We start from the raw sequence: 16,276 nt of genomic DNA, 5'->3' as shown, positions 1-16,276 counted from the left end.
CACAGTGCTCTCCAGTTAAAACCATTGTCCTATATGTGCTTGAAGTTCAAGAAAAACTGACCCGTTACAAGATTCTGTCCCCTGTAGGATCAATAAAAGATCCCGTTTCTGATAACTCCCCATTACTTTTAATTACCTCTGTTCCAACACTACGCTGACGAGCGTCTCGTTGTTTTCCAAACATTTATTTACCTTACTTTTCATTGTACCTAAGGGCTCTCGGCGCCGACAGGGCTGCACAACCATCTGAGGCTGCGCAAACCTGGCGTCTGACTCGAGCACTAGTTACCCCAGCAACCGGGCAACACTTGACTACACCACGCCCCTCCCGGCAAACACGGAAGTACACTTAAGCTTCGCGTTGGAGCCCGTACCTCACTCCCACGGAGCTCCCGACCAAAACGCTGCTAGGCTAATCAGCCTGACTTCCTGATGCCACAAGTAAGCTTAAAAACAATCTCCGGACCCGATGAGTCTAGGTTCGACGGAACCATTTAGATCCTCTCATTTCCCCACCACTTTCTGTTCTAGATGGTGGTTGCACGGTAAAGCAGGGTCTGGGGAGCTCATGGAGCCCTGACTCAGCGTGCTTCGAGTAAGAATGTTTTGTATACCTATTCGCATGTGTATGACTGCTTGTGCTGCCTGTATGCTAGTGTTGTGTGTGTGTCTTTTTAATAAATCTTACAGATCTGTTTTGCGCTGCATTACTATATTTATTGTTCATACAAATCACGGCACACTCTGTTTACGGAGCTCTGACACGGATAAAGTTATTTCCTCATGGGCCTTACCCACTCATGTTCCGGACACTCACGGGTACAGCGGCAATCGTTTTTAACCAGTCACGATACAACACAACTGGATGGCAGTAGACGCGTGTTTCTTTCACTAATAGCACGTAAGCCTGCTCCAGTTATGATTGCTCCTGTCCGTAACACAGTGCACAAATCACAATTTCTTTGTATGTTTGCACCGGACTAGCCTGCCCTCACCGCACCCTCTCTCCCCATTTTCTCCACAGGTTTTTATTCGAGACTACACGGAGAACAATACTTTTTTAGAAATCACCGGTTTGTGATTTCATTTACATCATCAGGCTTGGGAAGGATACACCTTAGCGTGTGTAGACCACCCAGCCTGAAATACACTGGTCCTGACGAAAACCTCTACAATCACATGAAGGTTGAAACATGTAGACCTACCCTTTTAACTTCACCCACGTCTTTTTTGGCACCACAGCCTACCTAATCAGGCAAAGGTGCCACATATAAATATAACTGTATATATATTTTTTCACTGGTTGTCCAACCACTCCAGAATAAAGTCTTCGAGTGGGTAGTGTTGAGACAACTTTTAACCCCCCCCCCCTTTTAATATCACATATAAACAAAAATAACCAGCTCTACTGTAATGAGGTGTCGTAGCACACCTGGATGGCACTCGGCTATCTGGGTGGGACCACGATGATGAAGCATGTCACCAACCAGGTTGGTGAGTGAGGGGTCTTCTAAGGACTAAGGATTGTCCCAGATTGGGTCGCAGGGCATGCACCTCAATACGGCAGTAAATGTGCAGGTATTCAGTACCCTTAGTAGTTACTCCTTCATTTGTTTAACTATTAAATCCAAGGGGACCAGGAGTTCCTACTAGACCTCTAAAGGTCTAACCACCCTTTCTCTCCCAATTGTTTACAATATGAATTACCCAACGCCAACTTGTCTGAGAGAGGCGTGACAGTTGCAAAGAATGTGTCCCTCTGTTTTTGTACATAGTGCATTGCTGTCATGTTGCCTGTGCAGACTAGGACAACTTTCCCTGTGAGGTGAGACTGAAAAGCTTTCATATATAAAATATATATATATATATAAATAGTGCTAGATATATAGATAGAAGCTCTAGATAGTTTATATGCAGAGCTTTGTACTTCATGTCCCACATAACTTGAATGGTCAAGTTGGGAACATGGGCACCCCAACCTGTGAGGGATGCGTCCGCTGTTAGTCCGATCTGTGGAACAGGGTCAATGAAGGGCCGCCCTTTTGATAATTTAGGTGTGTTCCACTACTGCAGAGAGCAATGGGTGCGGCTGTTGACCCTGAGACTAATTCCACTGACTTGCTAAGCACTCCTGTAGAGGGTGCATGTGCAATCTTACATGACGCACTATCGCGATGCATGATGCCATCATCCCTAGCAGTTGCATGAACGTGCGGACTGCTAAGTATTGACTGGCCTGAAACTGTATTAGCAGAGATTGAATGTTGTGAATTCTGGCTTCATTGGGAGACTAGTGCTGTGCAGGTGTTTTGAGTCACTCCCAGATAGGACTGCATTTGTGAAGGATGAAGGTGAGACTTTTGTGCATTGACTGTTAAACCTAATTGGTAGAGTAGGTCTAATGTAATCCGAGTGTGATGCAGACACTTTTGTTGTGTACTAGCTTTGATGAGCCAGTCGTTTAGGTGTGGGAAGACATGTTTGTTATCTTCCGAGATGAGCCGCAACTACTACTAGACATTTTGTGAATACTCTGGGAGCAGTAGTTACTCTGAACGGAATTACCTTGAATGGATAGTGTTTTCCTGCTATCACAAATCTAAGTTATTTGTGATGAGCTGGGTGAACCTGAATATGAAAGTACGAGTCTTAAGTCCAGTGTGGACTTAAAAATCGCCTTGCTGTAGCAGTGCAAGGGTCTGTTGAAGATTGACCATGTGAAAATGTTCTGAAAGTATGTACAGATTTAATGTCTTTAGGCTTAGATCCAAAATTGGTCTTAAGGAGCCATCCTTTATGAGGAAGAGAAAGTACAGAAAGTACCCCCCTGAGCCTTGGTACCATAATGGAACTGGTTCTATGGCTCCTTTTGTTATAGAGCTTGTACCTCTTGTTTGAGGAGCTGCAGGTGTTCTGACAAATGGGGAGAAATTGTTGAAGCCTTCCGCCGACAGGTGTTAAATGACTGGGGCGGGGGAAGTGTAGGCAAGTCACTGCTTATTGGGGGAAGGGGAGTTACGAGGTGGTGTGCCCTTACACCTACATTTAAAATTGTTTCCTCTGTATCCTCCTCTAAAGAAGCCTCAACTGGGAGAAGGTTGCATGTAGGACTTAAACGAGGAAGTGTTAGGGTCTCAGGATGTACCTTTAGATCCTGCTCTATAGAATGAGCGACAAAAGGAGCCTCTGGTTGAAGGAGTCTGAAGCGCTCCCATGGATTACGCCACGTCTGTCTTTTTTCATCTTTTCTAAAGCCTCATCACGCCCTCACCACGTCTTCAACAAGGCCGACGCGATCATCGCACCCCACCTGCGGGACATCATCAACACCTCCTTCGACACCGCCACTTTCCCGGAGAGCTGGAAGCACGCCGAACTCAGCGCCCTACTAAAGAAACCTACAGCGGACCCCACCGAACTCAAGAATTACCGCCCCATCTCGCTCCTTCCATTCCCAGCCAAAGTCATCGAGAAGACCGTCAACAAGCAGCTGGCCGCCTTCCTCGAGACGAACGGATCCCTCGACCCCTCACAGTCTGGCTTCCGAGCCAACCACAGCACCGAGACCGCTCTCATCGCCGCCACCGATGACATCCGAGCCCTGATGGACAACGGAGAAACAACGGCCCTCATCCTCCTAGACCTCTCCGCGGCATTCGACACTGTCTGCCACCGCACCCTAGTGCAGCGCCTCAGCAACGTCGGAATCCAGGAGAAGGCACTGGAATGGATCACCTCCTTCCTCGACGGAAGAACACAGAGAGTCCGCCTACCACCGTACAAGTCAGAGGCCACCGAAGTCATCTGCGGCGTCCCTCAAGGATCCTCGCTGAGCCCCACCCTCTTCAATGTCTACATGAGCCCCCTCGCGGCCATCGCACGCCAACACAACCTCAACATCATCTCCTACGCTGACGACACCCAGCTGATCCTCTCCCTGACCAACGACCCCGCCGCCGCCAGAGCCAACCTTCACGAAGGGATGAAAGACGTAGCAGAGTGGATGACGACCAGCCGACTGAAACTGAACTCAGACAAGACGGAAGTACTCATCCTGGGTTCCTCGCCCTCCGCCTGGGATGACTCCTGGTGGCCCCCCGCCCTGGGCAGCGCACCCAAACCGACAGACCACGCACGCAACCTGGGCTTCATCTTGGACTCCTCCCTCACCATGACCAGACAAGTCAACGCCGTCTCCTCGTCATGCTTCAACATCCTGCGCATGCTACGGAAGATCTTCCGGTGGATCCCCACCGAGACCAGGAAGACGGTCACCCAGGCCCTCGTCACCAGCCGACTGGACGACGGCAACGCCCTCTACGCCGGAACCACCGCGGAGCTCCAGAAGAGACTCCAGCGGATCCAGAACGCCTCAGCCAGACTCATCCTCGACATCCCACGACACAGCCACATCTCCGGGCATCTGAGAGACCAGCATTGGCTCCCCATCAACAAAAGAATCACCTTCCGCCTCCTCACCCGCGCACACAAAGCCCTACACGATCAAGGCCCGAGCTACCTCAACAACTGCATCAACTTCTACGCTCCTAAACGACATCTCCGATCAGCCAGCCACGCCCTCGCCGCAGTCCCCCGCATCCGAAGAACGACAACAGGAGGAAGGTCCTTCTCCTACCTAGCCGCCAGGACCTGGAACTCCCTCCCTCCCGACCTGCGCCTGACCCAAGACCACCTCTCCTTCAGGAAGAAGCTCAAGACCTGGCTCTTCCCCCTAGCGCCTTGAGACCCTCCGGGTAAGTAGTGCGCTCTATAAATGTCTGTGATTGATTGATTGATTGATTGATTGATTGATGATGTTTGTCAAAAGGAGTATTTAAAATAGACTGCTAAACTACTGGTTTAAAGCCTGAAATTCTAAGCCAGGCATGCCTACGTAAGAGACAGCTGGTGTTCACTTCTCTTGCTGTAGTATCAGCAGCATCAAGAGCACATCTAAGGAAGAGTTAGAAATGAGTTTCCCTTCTTGAACTAGCACTTGTGCTTTTTTTGTGCTCTTTTGGGAGGTACTGAAGTAGACCTTCCATCTCATCCCATTGTGCCCTTTCATACCTAGCTAATAGGCCCTGCTTGTTGCTAATGGGTCAGTGTTTAGAAGCTTGAACAGCTACTCTTTTACCAGATGCGTCAATAAGCTTAGATTCTTTATCTGGGGGAGGTGCATCACCAGATGTCTGAGTTCGCTCTGTTACAAGCGTTCAAAACTACCAGGGAATCTAGAGGGAGCTGCCATTTAATAAAAATGGGATCAGAGGGTGATAGTTTATATTTTTTATCAACCCTGGGTGTTAAGATTCTTGCACAAACCGAATCCTTAAAAATGCCATCTGCCTTTTAACATAAGGAGACTGACTAACTGTGTACAGTCCCTAATGTCTCGAATAAAAAGTCATCCTCTAAGGCCTCTTTATGCACTGTAACCCCATGATATGCTGCTGCTCTGGAAATTAGCTCCAGTTAGGATACGTTATTGTCTAGAGGCGAAGGTTTTGCATGGTATAGGTCCGGATCATTATCCATGGGGGGATCAATATTATAATCATCCCATGGATCTGTAAGCAAAGGAACATTGTCATCATCATCATCCTCCCCATCTCCTAAATCGGGCTGTGTGTGAGGAGATCCCTGTGGTATTATGTGTAATGGATCTGAGCCTGGCAGTATTGGTAAAGGTGAAGATGGTCAAGGTTATGGAGAAGTAGGGTGGATAGGACTTGTAGCAATGTCCTTCTTCTTAAAGGGAATCTTGTATCCAGTATCCTCCGAACTGACTGTTTTTGGAAGGAGTTTTAGCTAATATATGTCCAGTGTCTGGATTGATATAGAGATTTTTCTGCTTTGGATCCAATCTGTCCTTCAAAATGTCTAAGATTGGCTCCGGTGGATCTAAAATATCATCTTTGGATGTGGGCGCTGAATGTTTCGGTGCAGAACCGGACTTGTTCTTGGAATTTGAAGGTATTCAGATCCGAAACAGACTTTTGTTTCGAACTGGTGGGTTTCGGCTCTGAACCAGGTTTGTCTTTCGGAGCTGAATGTTTAGGGTCCGAAGACAATTTGTCTCGGCTCGACCCCAAGCCGGAAGGCTTGACCACTTGTTTTGGTGCCGGGCTAGAAGGCTGGGCGTCAAATGTTGTTTTGGTGCAGACCAAGGCCCGAAGGCAGAGGTGGCGCCAAAGCCTTATGTTTAGTAAAAGATTTAAGGGGTACAGAGGTTTTGGTACTGTCCCACCGGAATGTCTTCTGACTCCAATTCAAGGTCGGAATCGGATTCTGGGACCGAGCAGGATGCCTCTTCTTCCGCAGCGGTCTAGTCGTTTTTGGATTGTTCTCCTTCAATATCCAGAGTCTGTTGCGTGCCTTGACGCTGCATTTCTCATCATCGTGTCAACACAATCTGACATTTGGTTGGTGCCCACAGATACGTCGAGACAACCATACATCGGGGTCTAGTCAATAGTTTGTCTTACAGATGTGTCACAGGATATGACAAATTATACTGTCAATTGTTTTTCTCTCAAGGGGTAATTGTGGAGATTAACTCCTGATTGTTTTTCAAGTAATATTGTGTGAATCTGTCTTCATGATCAAATGTCTTACTTAGTATGGTTTTTGGTTACAATTGATTTTTAATGTTTTTATTATGTGAAAAACATGTTTTAATCTAATTTGTAAAATATTTTTAAAATAAATCTGCTAACATTGATTTTGATCTTTGACCTTGATTTTTTGGTTTACTGTTTGGGCTTTATTTCCTATATTTGTCTTTTCTATGGTATTGTTCTTTCCATGGTATGGTTTTCTTTTACACAACAAGGTGGTGGTGAATGGATGCAGCACTATATGTATGAGGTGGTACTAGCAACCAAGGAATACCTTACTTTTCAAGTACTAGTGACTCTATGATGAGGACCACCTCACCCCCTTAGTGGATTGAGGAGTAGTCACAGCAAGATCCAGTTAACCGCATCAAATCCACAGCACTCACTGTGCATCTTCAGCACCCTTCTTCGCTTGCATTGTGGAGTGGTGTGGCTCACTGGTTAGAGGCGGCAGACCAGGAAGCAGAGAATGGCCCGGGACCAGGGTTCAATTCCCGACGCGGCAGGGTTGTGGACCAGGGTCAAAGGACTCGATAATTCTCGTCTCGGTGCCTACTCTAACCAGGGATCACACTCGGCAACTCTGGGCATTAAGCTTGCCTCATCTCTACAACGGCCCCCCACAGACGCCGGGGATGCCTGGCTTCACCTTGGAGATACCCAGAAGGGACCATCTCACAGGGAAAGCCAGGACGGGTTCCCCAGCGGTCTTCAGCGCCAGGACACCCCGAGATGGGGTAACAGTGCGCTTTTACAAGTATCATCATTACATTACCATTTCCACAGGAAAGCCCTGCAAAGGATGAAAGTGCCCAGAACTGGTTGAAGACTGCTTCACTTGCTGAGGTAACTGTCTGAGGATCTTGGTGGTCCCCCTGACTGGATCCCTACTGGAGCTGGTCACCTAAAGTTATTCTACGTGACATTACAACTTGCCTCAACCTTTTGGTGAAAAAGCTTGTCAAATTTGTTGAATTTGCCAATGCTTGTTCGCCGTTGAGTGAATGAACTTGAGGTATTATATATTATCCATCCCATACTGCAAGCTCAGCAAATGTGAAAAATAAAATAGTATTAAATTAATTTATTACCATTTTATTTTTCAAGCTGATAGATGAGCAGAGTATGAAGGCAGGCCATTGCTCCCGATTGGCAGCAGGGAGGAATGGTGGGCACTTTAGATTAAAGTGTGCATGTCACTTTGGCTGGTTGTCTTGCGCCGGACAGCCTAACATGCACACTTTACAGCTCTCCAACTCAAGCTTCATTAGACAGCTGGGTGAAGAGCAGGCACAGTGTCTAAAGGAGCATTGAGCCAGCCTGCTCCAACCAATCCTGGTGTATCTCTCATGTGGACTCATTTGGTTAATAGCATGAGTGCACCGCCTGGATTGATATGGGGAATTGACTCTGGGAGCCATGGAGTGCCAGGAGGGAGATGAATACTGAGGAAGTGGGTGAGTACACATTTTGTTATTTTACTGACAGGCACTGAAAGAAACTCACACTACCTTCAGCCTAAACTCCAGACCTCTCAATCATGGCCATTATAAACAGTTTAAAATGGACCACGGTTGGGAGCATTGGCATGGAGCATAAGGGCACTGCTGTTTTCTATCACTGGCTGTCAGTGGGTCAAAATATTCGCCCCACCACATTAATTTACAAGCAGAAGCCTCTGTTAAAACTACAATTCTCCCCATAGTCTCAATGTCTTCCACATCGAAAGGTTGATAAAAAGTAGTTAATCCCTGTATTGAAAAAGTAGCAATATGTTTTCTTGTTTTCCACATATATACTTAAGAAATACAGTAAGAGTAACTATTTAAGGGTTGTTCACTTTAAAACAAATCACATTTAAATCCCTATGAAAGCCACATTGGTTGTCAACCGGCGTGGAAATCTAATCCAGTGTAAGACACCTGAAGAAGATTTTCGAACCGGGGAGGGGTGTAATTGTCAACTATGCTTTGAAATTACTAAGGATTCTGGAATTCAGAAATGTGTGATAGTAGAAGAGGAATTTGAAAGCCACAAACAGGAGTACAAAGCAGGATTAGATTCATATCCCTCAAACTAGAAACTGTGTGAACGGTCAGTAAATAGCACATTTTACACTTTTATAAAATAAAAATAAAAAAAGAGAATCACATGATCTATTATTTGAACTCTGCAAAAATTACCCGATTCAAATGTTGGCATTCGCATGTCACCTTGGTTCAGCTCGGTGCCATATTTTAATTTATGATATTTCGTCCTGAAAACACAAGCACAATCAGCAAGTTAGCAAAAACGTACCTTCCACAAATGATACAAGCATTAAAATCCATTACTGTAGAAAGTATTAATGTGCTGAGGATCAGCGTTCTTATGTTTAAAGACAGTGCTAAGTGTGAACAGGAACAAAAGGCCACTTACCGCTAACTAGTTCTACATGGTGGACATCCTTCCTACACTCACGTTTTGAATATATCTTTTGAATACATCCAGTTTCTAGACTCGCCTGATGCAACATTTAAGGATTTCATGAAACGTTATTAACCCTTTAAGTGCTGCCGTCGGCCAACGGTCGGCGCGAGCACTACCTTGCCAATGCTGCGCACGACTGTTGGCTGACGGGGCCGCACCCGATATTCGAACGTTCAGCACTGGGCGCTGATCGTTCGACGCTCCTTAAGTGTTAAAAAATGTGTAGCAAACAATAGATTCCAAAGCAGTACAAGAACTCCAAGGCAGTAGGTTACTGTACAGTGATCATGTAAGAGGATGTCTCATCTACATGGGGGGTCAGTCCTTGCGCCCGAGTTCAGACAGTATAGGAGCAGGAGACCTGCACAGAACGATAGGTCGCAGCCTTGCATATACCAGCTTAGTAAAGAAACTGTTTACTTACACAATAGCTTTGCTGCTTGGAATTTTTTTAGATACCCGTTATAAATCAAGCAAAATGTAGTCGAGTTCGGAAATATAAGCAACGAGTGAATACCCTCTCTTTTGGGCATTGGCCATAGTCAGTGTGTTCCATTCGGTGTGAGCCCCAAAGCCCACGGCTTTGCTTCGATTTTCAGAATCTGTTTTTGCTAGCTCACAATTGAATATGTTGAGGATTTACAATTTCAGCCATTTCTTGTTTACATTTAAAATCCGCCCTTTAGTAAGGAGGTGGAGGATTGCATATGGATCATGAAGATATTTTAACAGGCAAGTACCTAATTTCTTATGGTTTGTGAAGCGGTTTAACATCTTAGCTGAAAGTGAGATCACTGCAACACCCAAACAATCCAACGGGCTCACACCAACCGCCTGGGTGTCTTCAACCTCACAGACAAAGCAAGCTAAAAAAAAGAAACAAAAAAAACCAGACTCCTACCTCCACCTTATCAACACACAATGCGGCACAGCACATAGTCAAGTTAAGTTTAAATTTGCATAGTGCACTATTCACCCAGAGGGTCTCAAGGCGCTTGAGGGAGGGGGTGAGCTTTACTTATCAAATATCCAAGTTTTTAGTTGTTTTCTGAAGGAGAGGTGGTTCTGTGTGAGGCGGAGGTGGGTGGGGAGGGAATTCCAGGTCTTGGCCGCTAAGTAGGAGAAGGATCTTCCTACCATGGTGGCTCTTTGGATGCGTGGAATTGCGGCAAGGGCTTGATTGGACGATCGGAGTTGGCGGGCGGGGGTGTAGAAGGACAGGCGCGTGTTGAGGTATTCGGGTCCTAGGTCGTAGAGGGCTTTGTGTGCGTGGGTGAGGAGGTGGAATGTTATTCTCTTGTTGACGGGGAGCCAGTGGAGGTCTTTCAGGTGACCGGAAATGTGAGCTTGGCGGGGGATGTCTAGGATGAGTCTGGCTGAGGCGTTTTGGATGCGTTGGAGAATGTTCTGTAGTTTGACTGTGGTTCCGGAGTAAAGGGTGTTTCCGTAGTCTAGTCGGATAGTGACCAGTGCATGGGTGACCGTTTTTCTTGTTTCGGTGGGGATCCAACGGATGATTTTGTTGAGCATACGTAGGATGTTGAAGCATGATGATGAAACGGCGTTGACTTGTATGGTCATCGAGAGGGAGGAGTCCAGGATGAAGCCCAGGTTACGTGCGTGGTCCGTTGGTATGGGTGCGGTTCCCAGGGCCGGTGGCCACCATGAGTCGTCCCAGGCGGAGGGGGATGATCCTAAGATGAGGACTTCCGTTTTGTCAGAGTTTAGTTTTGAACGGCTGTTCTTCATCCACTCGGCTACATCTTTCATCCCTTCGTGTAGGTTGGTTTTGGCGGTGTTTGGGTCTTTGGTGAGGGATAGAATCAGCTGAGTGTCGTCTGCGTAGGAGATAATGTTGAGGTTGTGTTGGCACGCAATGGATGCGAGGGGACTCATGTAACGTTGAAGAGGGTGGGACTGAGTGAAGATCCTTGGGGTACGCCGCAGATGACTTCGGTGGCCTCTGATCTAAAAGGGGGGAGGCGGACTCTCTGGGTTCTTCCGGCAAGGAACGAGATTATCCAGTCCAATGCTTTTCCTTGTATTCCGTCGTTGCTGAGGCGTTGTATAAGGGTGTTATGACAGACCGTGTCGAAGGCTGCGGAGAGGTCGAGTAGGATGAGGGCAGCAGTTTCTCCGTTGTCCAGTAGAGTTCGAATGTCGTCTGTTGCTGCGATGAGGGCGGTCTCGGTGCTGTGTTTGGCTCGGAAGCCGGATTGTGAAGGGTCGAGGGATTTGTTGGATTCGAGGAAGGCGGCGAGTTGACTGTTGACGGCTTTCTCAATGACTTTGGCAGGGAATGGGAGGAGCGAAATGGGGCGGTAGTTCTTAAGTTCAGTGGGGTCTGCTGTAGGTTTCTTCAAGAGGGCGCTGAGTTCGGCGTGTTTCCAGCTTTCCGGGAAGGTGGCAGAGTTGATGGAGCAGTTGATGACGTCTCGGAGATGGGGTGCGATAATGGAGTCTGCTTTGTTGAAAATGTGGTGGGGACATGGGTCGGTTGGCGATCCTGAGTGAATGGTGTTCATCAGGCGGATGGTGTCTTCAGTGGTGATTGGGTTCCAGGCGTAAAGGTTGTTGGAGGGGGGGTTTTAGTTCGGAGATAGGAGGGGTAGGCTGGTCTCCAAAGCTGTTATGTATGTCAGCGATTTTGTTGCGGAAGAACAAGGCTAGAGAGTCGCAGAGGGCTTGGGATGGAGTGATGTCATTGGTGCCGGAGGTGGGGTTGGTAAATTCTTTGACGATGTTGAATAGTTCTTTGCTGTTGTGAGCATTGTTGTCGAGTCGATCCTTGAATGCTGATTTCTTGGTGGATCGGATCAGTTGGTGGTGTTTGCGGGTGGCGTTCTTGAAGGTAGTCAGGTTGTCAGTGGTTGGGTTTTTTCACCAGGCTTTCTCGAGGGTGCGACAGATCTTCTTTGATTTCTTAAGGCATCATTAAACCAGGGGGCTTTTTTGCTGCTTTGCTTGGTTTGATGGTTTTTCAAGGGTGCTAATTCGTTAGCGCTGTGGGTGATCCATTGTGTGAGGTTGGTGGCTGCTTGCTTTGGGTCCGATGATTTTGCAGGAGGGTTTTGGTGAAGCGATGTGAAGAGCTGGTCGGTGGTAATTTTATTCCAGTTTCTCTGGGGAATTGGTTGTGGGTGGTTGTGGCTCGTAGTCTTTTTGTAGTTGAAGTGAACGCAGCTGTGGTCCGTCCAATGAAGAGCTGTGGTGTGATTAAAGGAAGATTGGGTCGAGCGTGTGCCCGGCACGGTGGGTGGGGGTGTCAACAAGTTGTTTGAGTCCGAGATTGGCGAGGTTGTCCAAAAGTGTGGTGGTGTTGCTGTCGTTGTTGTTGTTTTCCAGGTGGAAGTTGAGGTCTCCCAGTAGGATGTAGTCCTCGCAGGGGAGGGCGTGAGGGCGGATAAAGTCAGTGATGTCTTTGCTGAATTGTGTGCGGGGTCCGGGTGGTCTGTAGATGAGGGTGCCTCGGAGTGTGGTCTTAGGGTCGGTGTGAATCTGGAAGTGAAGGTGTTCGGCGGTTGTGAGGTTGTCATCGGAACTGGTCGTGATGCGGATGGTGTTCTTATGAACAATGGCGATTCCTCCTCCTGTTTGATTGATGCGGTCCTTTCGGATGATCTTGTAGCCGTCTGGGATGGCTAAGGCGATGTCGGGCGCTGATGAGGCGTTCATCCAGGTTTCTGTAAGAAAGGCGACGTCCGGCGATGTGGTGTCGAGTAGGTTCCAAAGTTCAATGGCGTGTCTGTGGACCGAGCGGGTGATGAGTAGGATGCATTTCAGGTGGTTAGTGTCGGTGCTCTGATTGGAGTCTGTGGATTTGGTGTGGGTCCTGATGCAGTCGAACTTGCAGGAGTGGCAGGTGAAGGGACCATGGATGTGTCCTGGGGCGGCTTGGTAGCAGTGTGGGAGACGGCCGGAGTTAAGAGCTGAGAGGGTGGCGGAGTCGTACGTTATGCGGGTGGTGAGGAGTTTGCGGGGGCCAGGGGGTCTGGCGCTGGGCGCGGTCCAGGCGCGGACGGGCGTAGACGGGCTTACCTTTGGCGCACCTTCGGCACGCATAGGGTGCGGTCGCTGCACGTGAATGCTGCGCGCAAAAGCATCTGTCGTAAGTGGATAGTGGAGGGGGGTGGGGCGAGGGAGGAGCAGCTGGGAGGCAGGAGCGGGGTGGAGGGACGGGCTGGGAGGCAAACAAACAACAAAATGGCAGCGGAAACAAAAGCGAAACCAGGCGAAGCAAACACTCAGGCAATGCGATATAGCGCTATGATATAGCGCTACGATGTGGCACAATTGACAATGCAGGCAATGTAATAGTCCAGCGCTGCGCTACGATATCAATCTGGCACAATTTAAATGCAGGCAATGTAACAGTCCAGCGCAGCGCTACGATACCAATCTGGCACGATTTGAAAGCAGGAAATGTAGCAGTCCAGCGCTACGATATCAGGCGACCACCTCGCCATCTCCCTGCTCAGTACACAAACAACTTATCAAGGTCAACTCAAACAAGCATTTGCAATGCAATAGGTCTCACATTATGTTAAGTTTGAGCTATTGGCGTTTCAAATGATAATGTTTGTTAGATGTATTTTTTGTTGAACCAGCAGTAGCATAAGTAAGAAAAGAAATTCCACGAAGCGAGGAAAGGGTGTAGTACCACAGGGTGACCCTGTGGAGTTATAAAGGGACCTTTATTAGCACAGAAGGTAATGCACCCTTGCCTTGCTTGGTGGAATTTATTTTATTACCTATGCTACTGATGGAATATTTTAAAAAGTAAATAGATCTAACAAACATTTTGATTTGCAACATCAATAGCTCAAACTGTCACTAATATGTAAGACCTATTGAATTGCAAATGCTTTTTTTTTCCTTCAAGTGAGCACGTCTTCCAGGGAGAAGAGGGAGATAAATAGAGGAGAGTGGCCAGTCCCTGTGGAAGATAAAAGATAGGAATGTGTGTGGAGTGAACAGGGGCGGCCGGGAAGCAGGGAGAGGAAGCAGGGGGAGGAACTGGGTATTAACTGGGGCTGGTATAGGGAGTAGCACAAAGCAGTGGATGTTAATCATTTATAGTGAGAGCAGGAGGGCTGTTGGGGAGCTAGGGGGCTGATTTAATTATGTATGGCAGACAGGGCTTGTGGCTGTGGCAGTGGCTTGATTGATCAAGGTGCAGTGTTGATTTTTCGAGCAAAGCCTGTTTGGGATAATTAGGTTAAGGGCTAGATATGAGATATTTTCAACAACTGGCACGGGACAGTGGACCACTTATACACCTTCAATGCACCAACCCATATATCACCAATAAGTAAATACGAATTTCTTGTAAGTAGCGTGCAATTTCAAATACTCCCTGTCCCAGGAGTATATCCCAGAGACACCCTAGGAAAAAAGACAATTTTCAAACAAGTTTTGAAATGCACCACCCAAATAAAGTAAATTGCCACTAGGCTTGATTGGTAAGGTTCATAAGCAAATAGTAGTTCCAGATGAAAAACGCTGAATCCGTGGTTGCAAAAGAGTTCTTTTAATATGCCAAGAAAAACCAGCCAACGCGTTTCGTTCTGTCAAGCAGAACTTCTTCAGGGCGCAGTGGTGTACAAAAAGACGGGGATATATTCCGATTCAAAGTATCTGTATTGAAACAAGGAGCCAAATCCTTCAATGTAGATATCTAATAGGCCGTGTTGAGTTCCGACAGTATTTCAAACAAAATCTTCACCTAAGGTTGCCTTATATATTCAAGGGAAGTAATTCTAAAAGGGGACGCTCGATTTGCATCATATAAATTTTTCAGCGTATTACGCGCTCCACTGGGCCCAAGTATTGGCCTTCAAGTGGTGTGACGTGCACTTTGTTTGCACCGTCAAGTTTTTCAATTCCTGCAGTCCATAGTTGGCTCCAAAATATGTAATCAAATGAAGGTAGTTGCCTTAAGGGGTCGTATTATTCCCCCAGTTGGCGTGTCCACGGTCCGCGCGCCAAACCCTTCCCGGCAAGTTGTGGGACTCAACACGGCCTATTAGATATCTACATTGAAGGATTTGGCTCCTTGTTTCAATACAGATACTTTGAATCGGAATATATCCCCGTCTTTTTGTACACCACTGCGCCCTGAAGAAGTTCTGCTTGACAGAACGAAACGCGTTGGCTGGTTTTTCTTGGCATATTAAAAGAACTCTTTTGCAACCACGGATTCAGCGTTTTTCATCTGGAACTACTATTTGCTTATGAACCTTACCAATCAAGCCTAGTGGCAATTTACTTTATTTGGGTGGTGCATTTCAAAACTAGATACGAGATATATTAAGGCATGGTTTGGCTGGGGGGATGGAAATGGGGTTGCATGTTTGTCGAGATTAGGACACAATTAGGTTGTAAAGGGAGTGTTTCAAAATGGGGCTAAATACTGTTAACAAATACTCATACTTCCTTACAATGGTGACATAGGGGAGTAATATTTATTTTTGGAAATAGCAGCAAGGGAAGAATGCTTGGGAAATGGGGTTATGGATGGATAGTCAGCTGACCCTTGGTCTGGTGGCAAAGCATTGTTTTTAGAAGAATCTGCTTTTTGCCATTAACTCGACCGTGCGGAGGAATTAAATGGGTGTAGGAAGAAGATCAAAGTGCAGCTTTGGGTAAATGTGCAGTAGCGTTTAGGCACTAGACAGGAGTGTTTATATAAAGGCCTGTGGGTGCATTGCTTACGTTTCGAAGACAGGCAGGGACTGACCTTGTGATCTCTGCGGTCACTGGCTGACAGAACAAGGGTCAGTTTTAGGCTAAGGGAGCTGTGTCTATATTTTTTCAACAAGAGCCAAAATGCAGCTGGACTCTCAGCTGCTGGCTGTGCAGACCTCTTGTGACTAGTGAACTGCAATTTTTACAAATGTAGCTGCAAAGTTGAATGATAGATACCCCATGCAAATTTGGTGAAACCGTAATCGTGTCAAGTGAAAGATGAAGCAACATCCAATGTTGTCCTCCTAGGCTTTCCGTGTGAAGGTGACCGGTGTTACAGTGGCATGCCCAGTACAGCAGCGAGAGTAAAGTCCAAGCACACACGTCGTACTTAATTTACACTTCTAGGAGGGTAACATGCCTGTAGCATAGCCAGTGTATCATCGACCCTCCTGCAACGAAAGAACTGCCCTCGGCTGATGTTTGAATTATAAATTACA

The 16,276-nt window shown here is 47.1% G+C and overlaps 1 protein-coding gene across 3 annotated transcripts in view; it reads right to left on the bottom strand.

The window, feature by feature from the left end:
- The window catches only part of STRN3 (striatin 3), a 1,097,014-nt gene that overhangs the window by 862,977 nt on the left and 217,761 nt on the right, over positions 1-16,276 (bottom strand). For all 3 annotated transcript variants that reach the window (XM_086936977.1, XM_086936979.1, XM_086936980.1), the window contains exon 3: positions 8,804-8,877. In XM_086936977.1, coding sequence (XP_086793103.1) covers positions 8,804-8,877 — 74 coding nt within the window. The remainder of the gene's footprint in view (positions 1-8,803; positions 8,878-16,276) is intronic.

The sequence above is a fragment of the Lissotriton vulgaris genome, chromosome 9, assembly GCF_964263255.1.
Source record: "Lissotriton vulgaris chromosome 9, aLisVul1.2, whole genome shotgun sequence".
NCBI classification, from domain to species: domain Eukaryota; kingdom Metazoa; phylum Chordata; class Amphibia; order Caudata; family Salamandridae; genus Lissotriton; species Lissotriton vulgaris.
The sequence above is the reverse complement of the archived record's forward strand: the minus strand, read 5'-3'. Positions and strand labels throughout refer to the sequence as shown.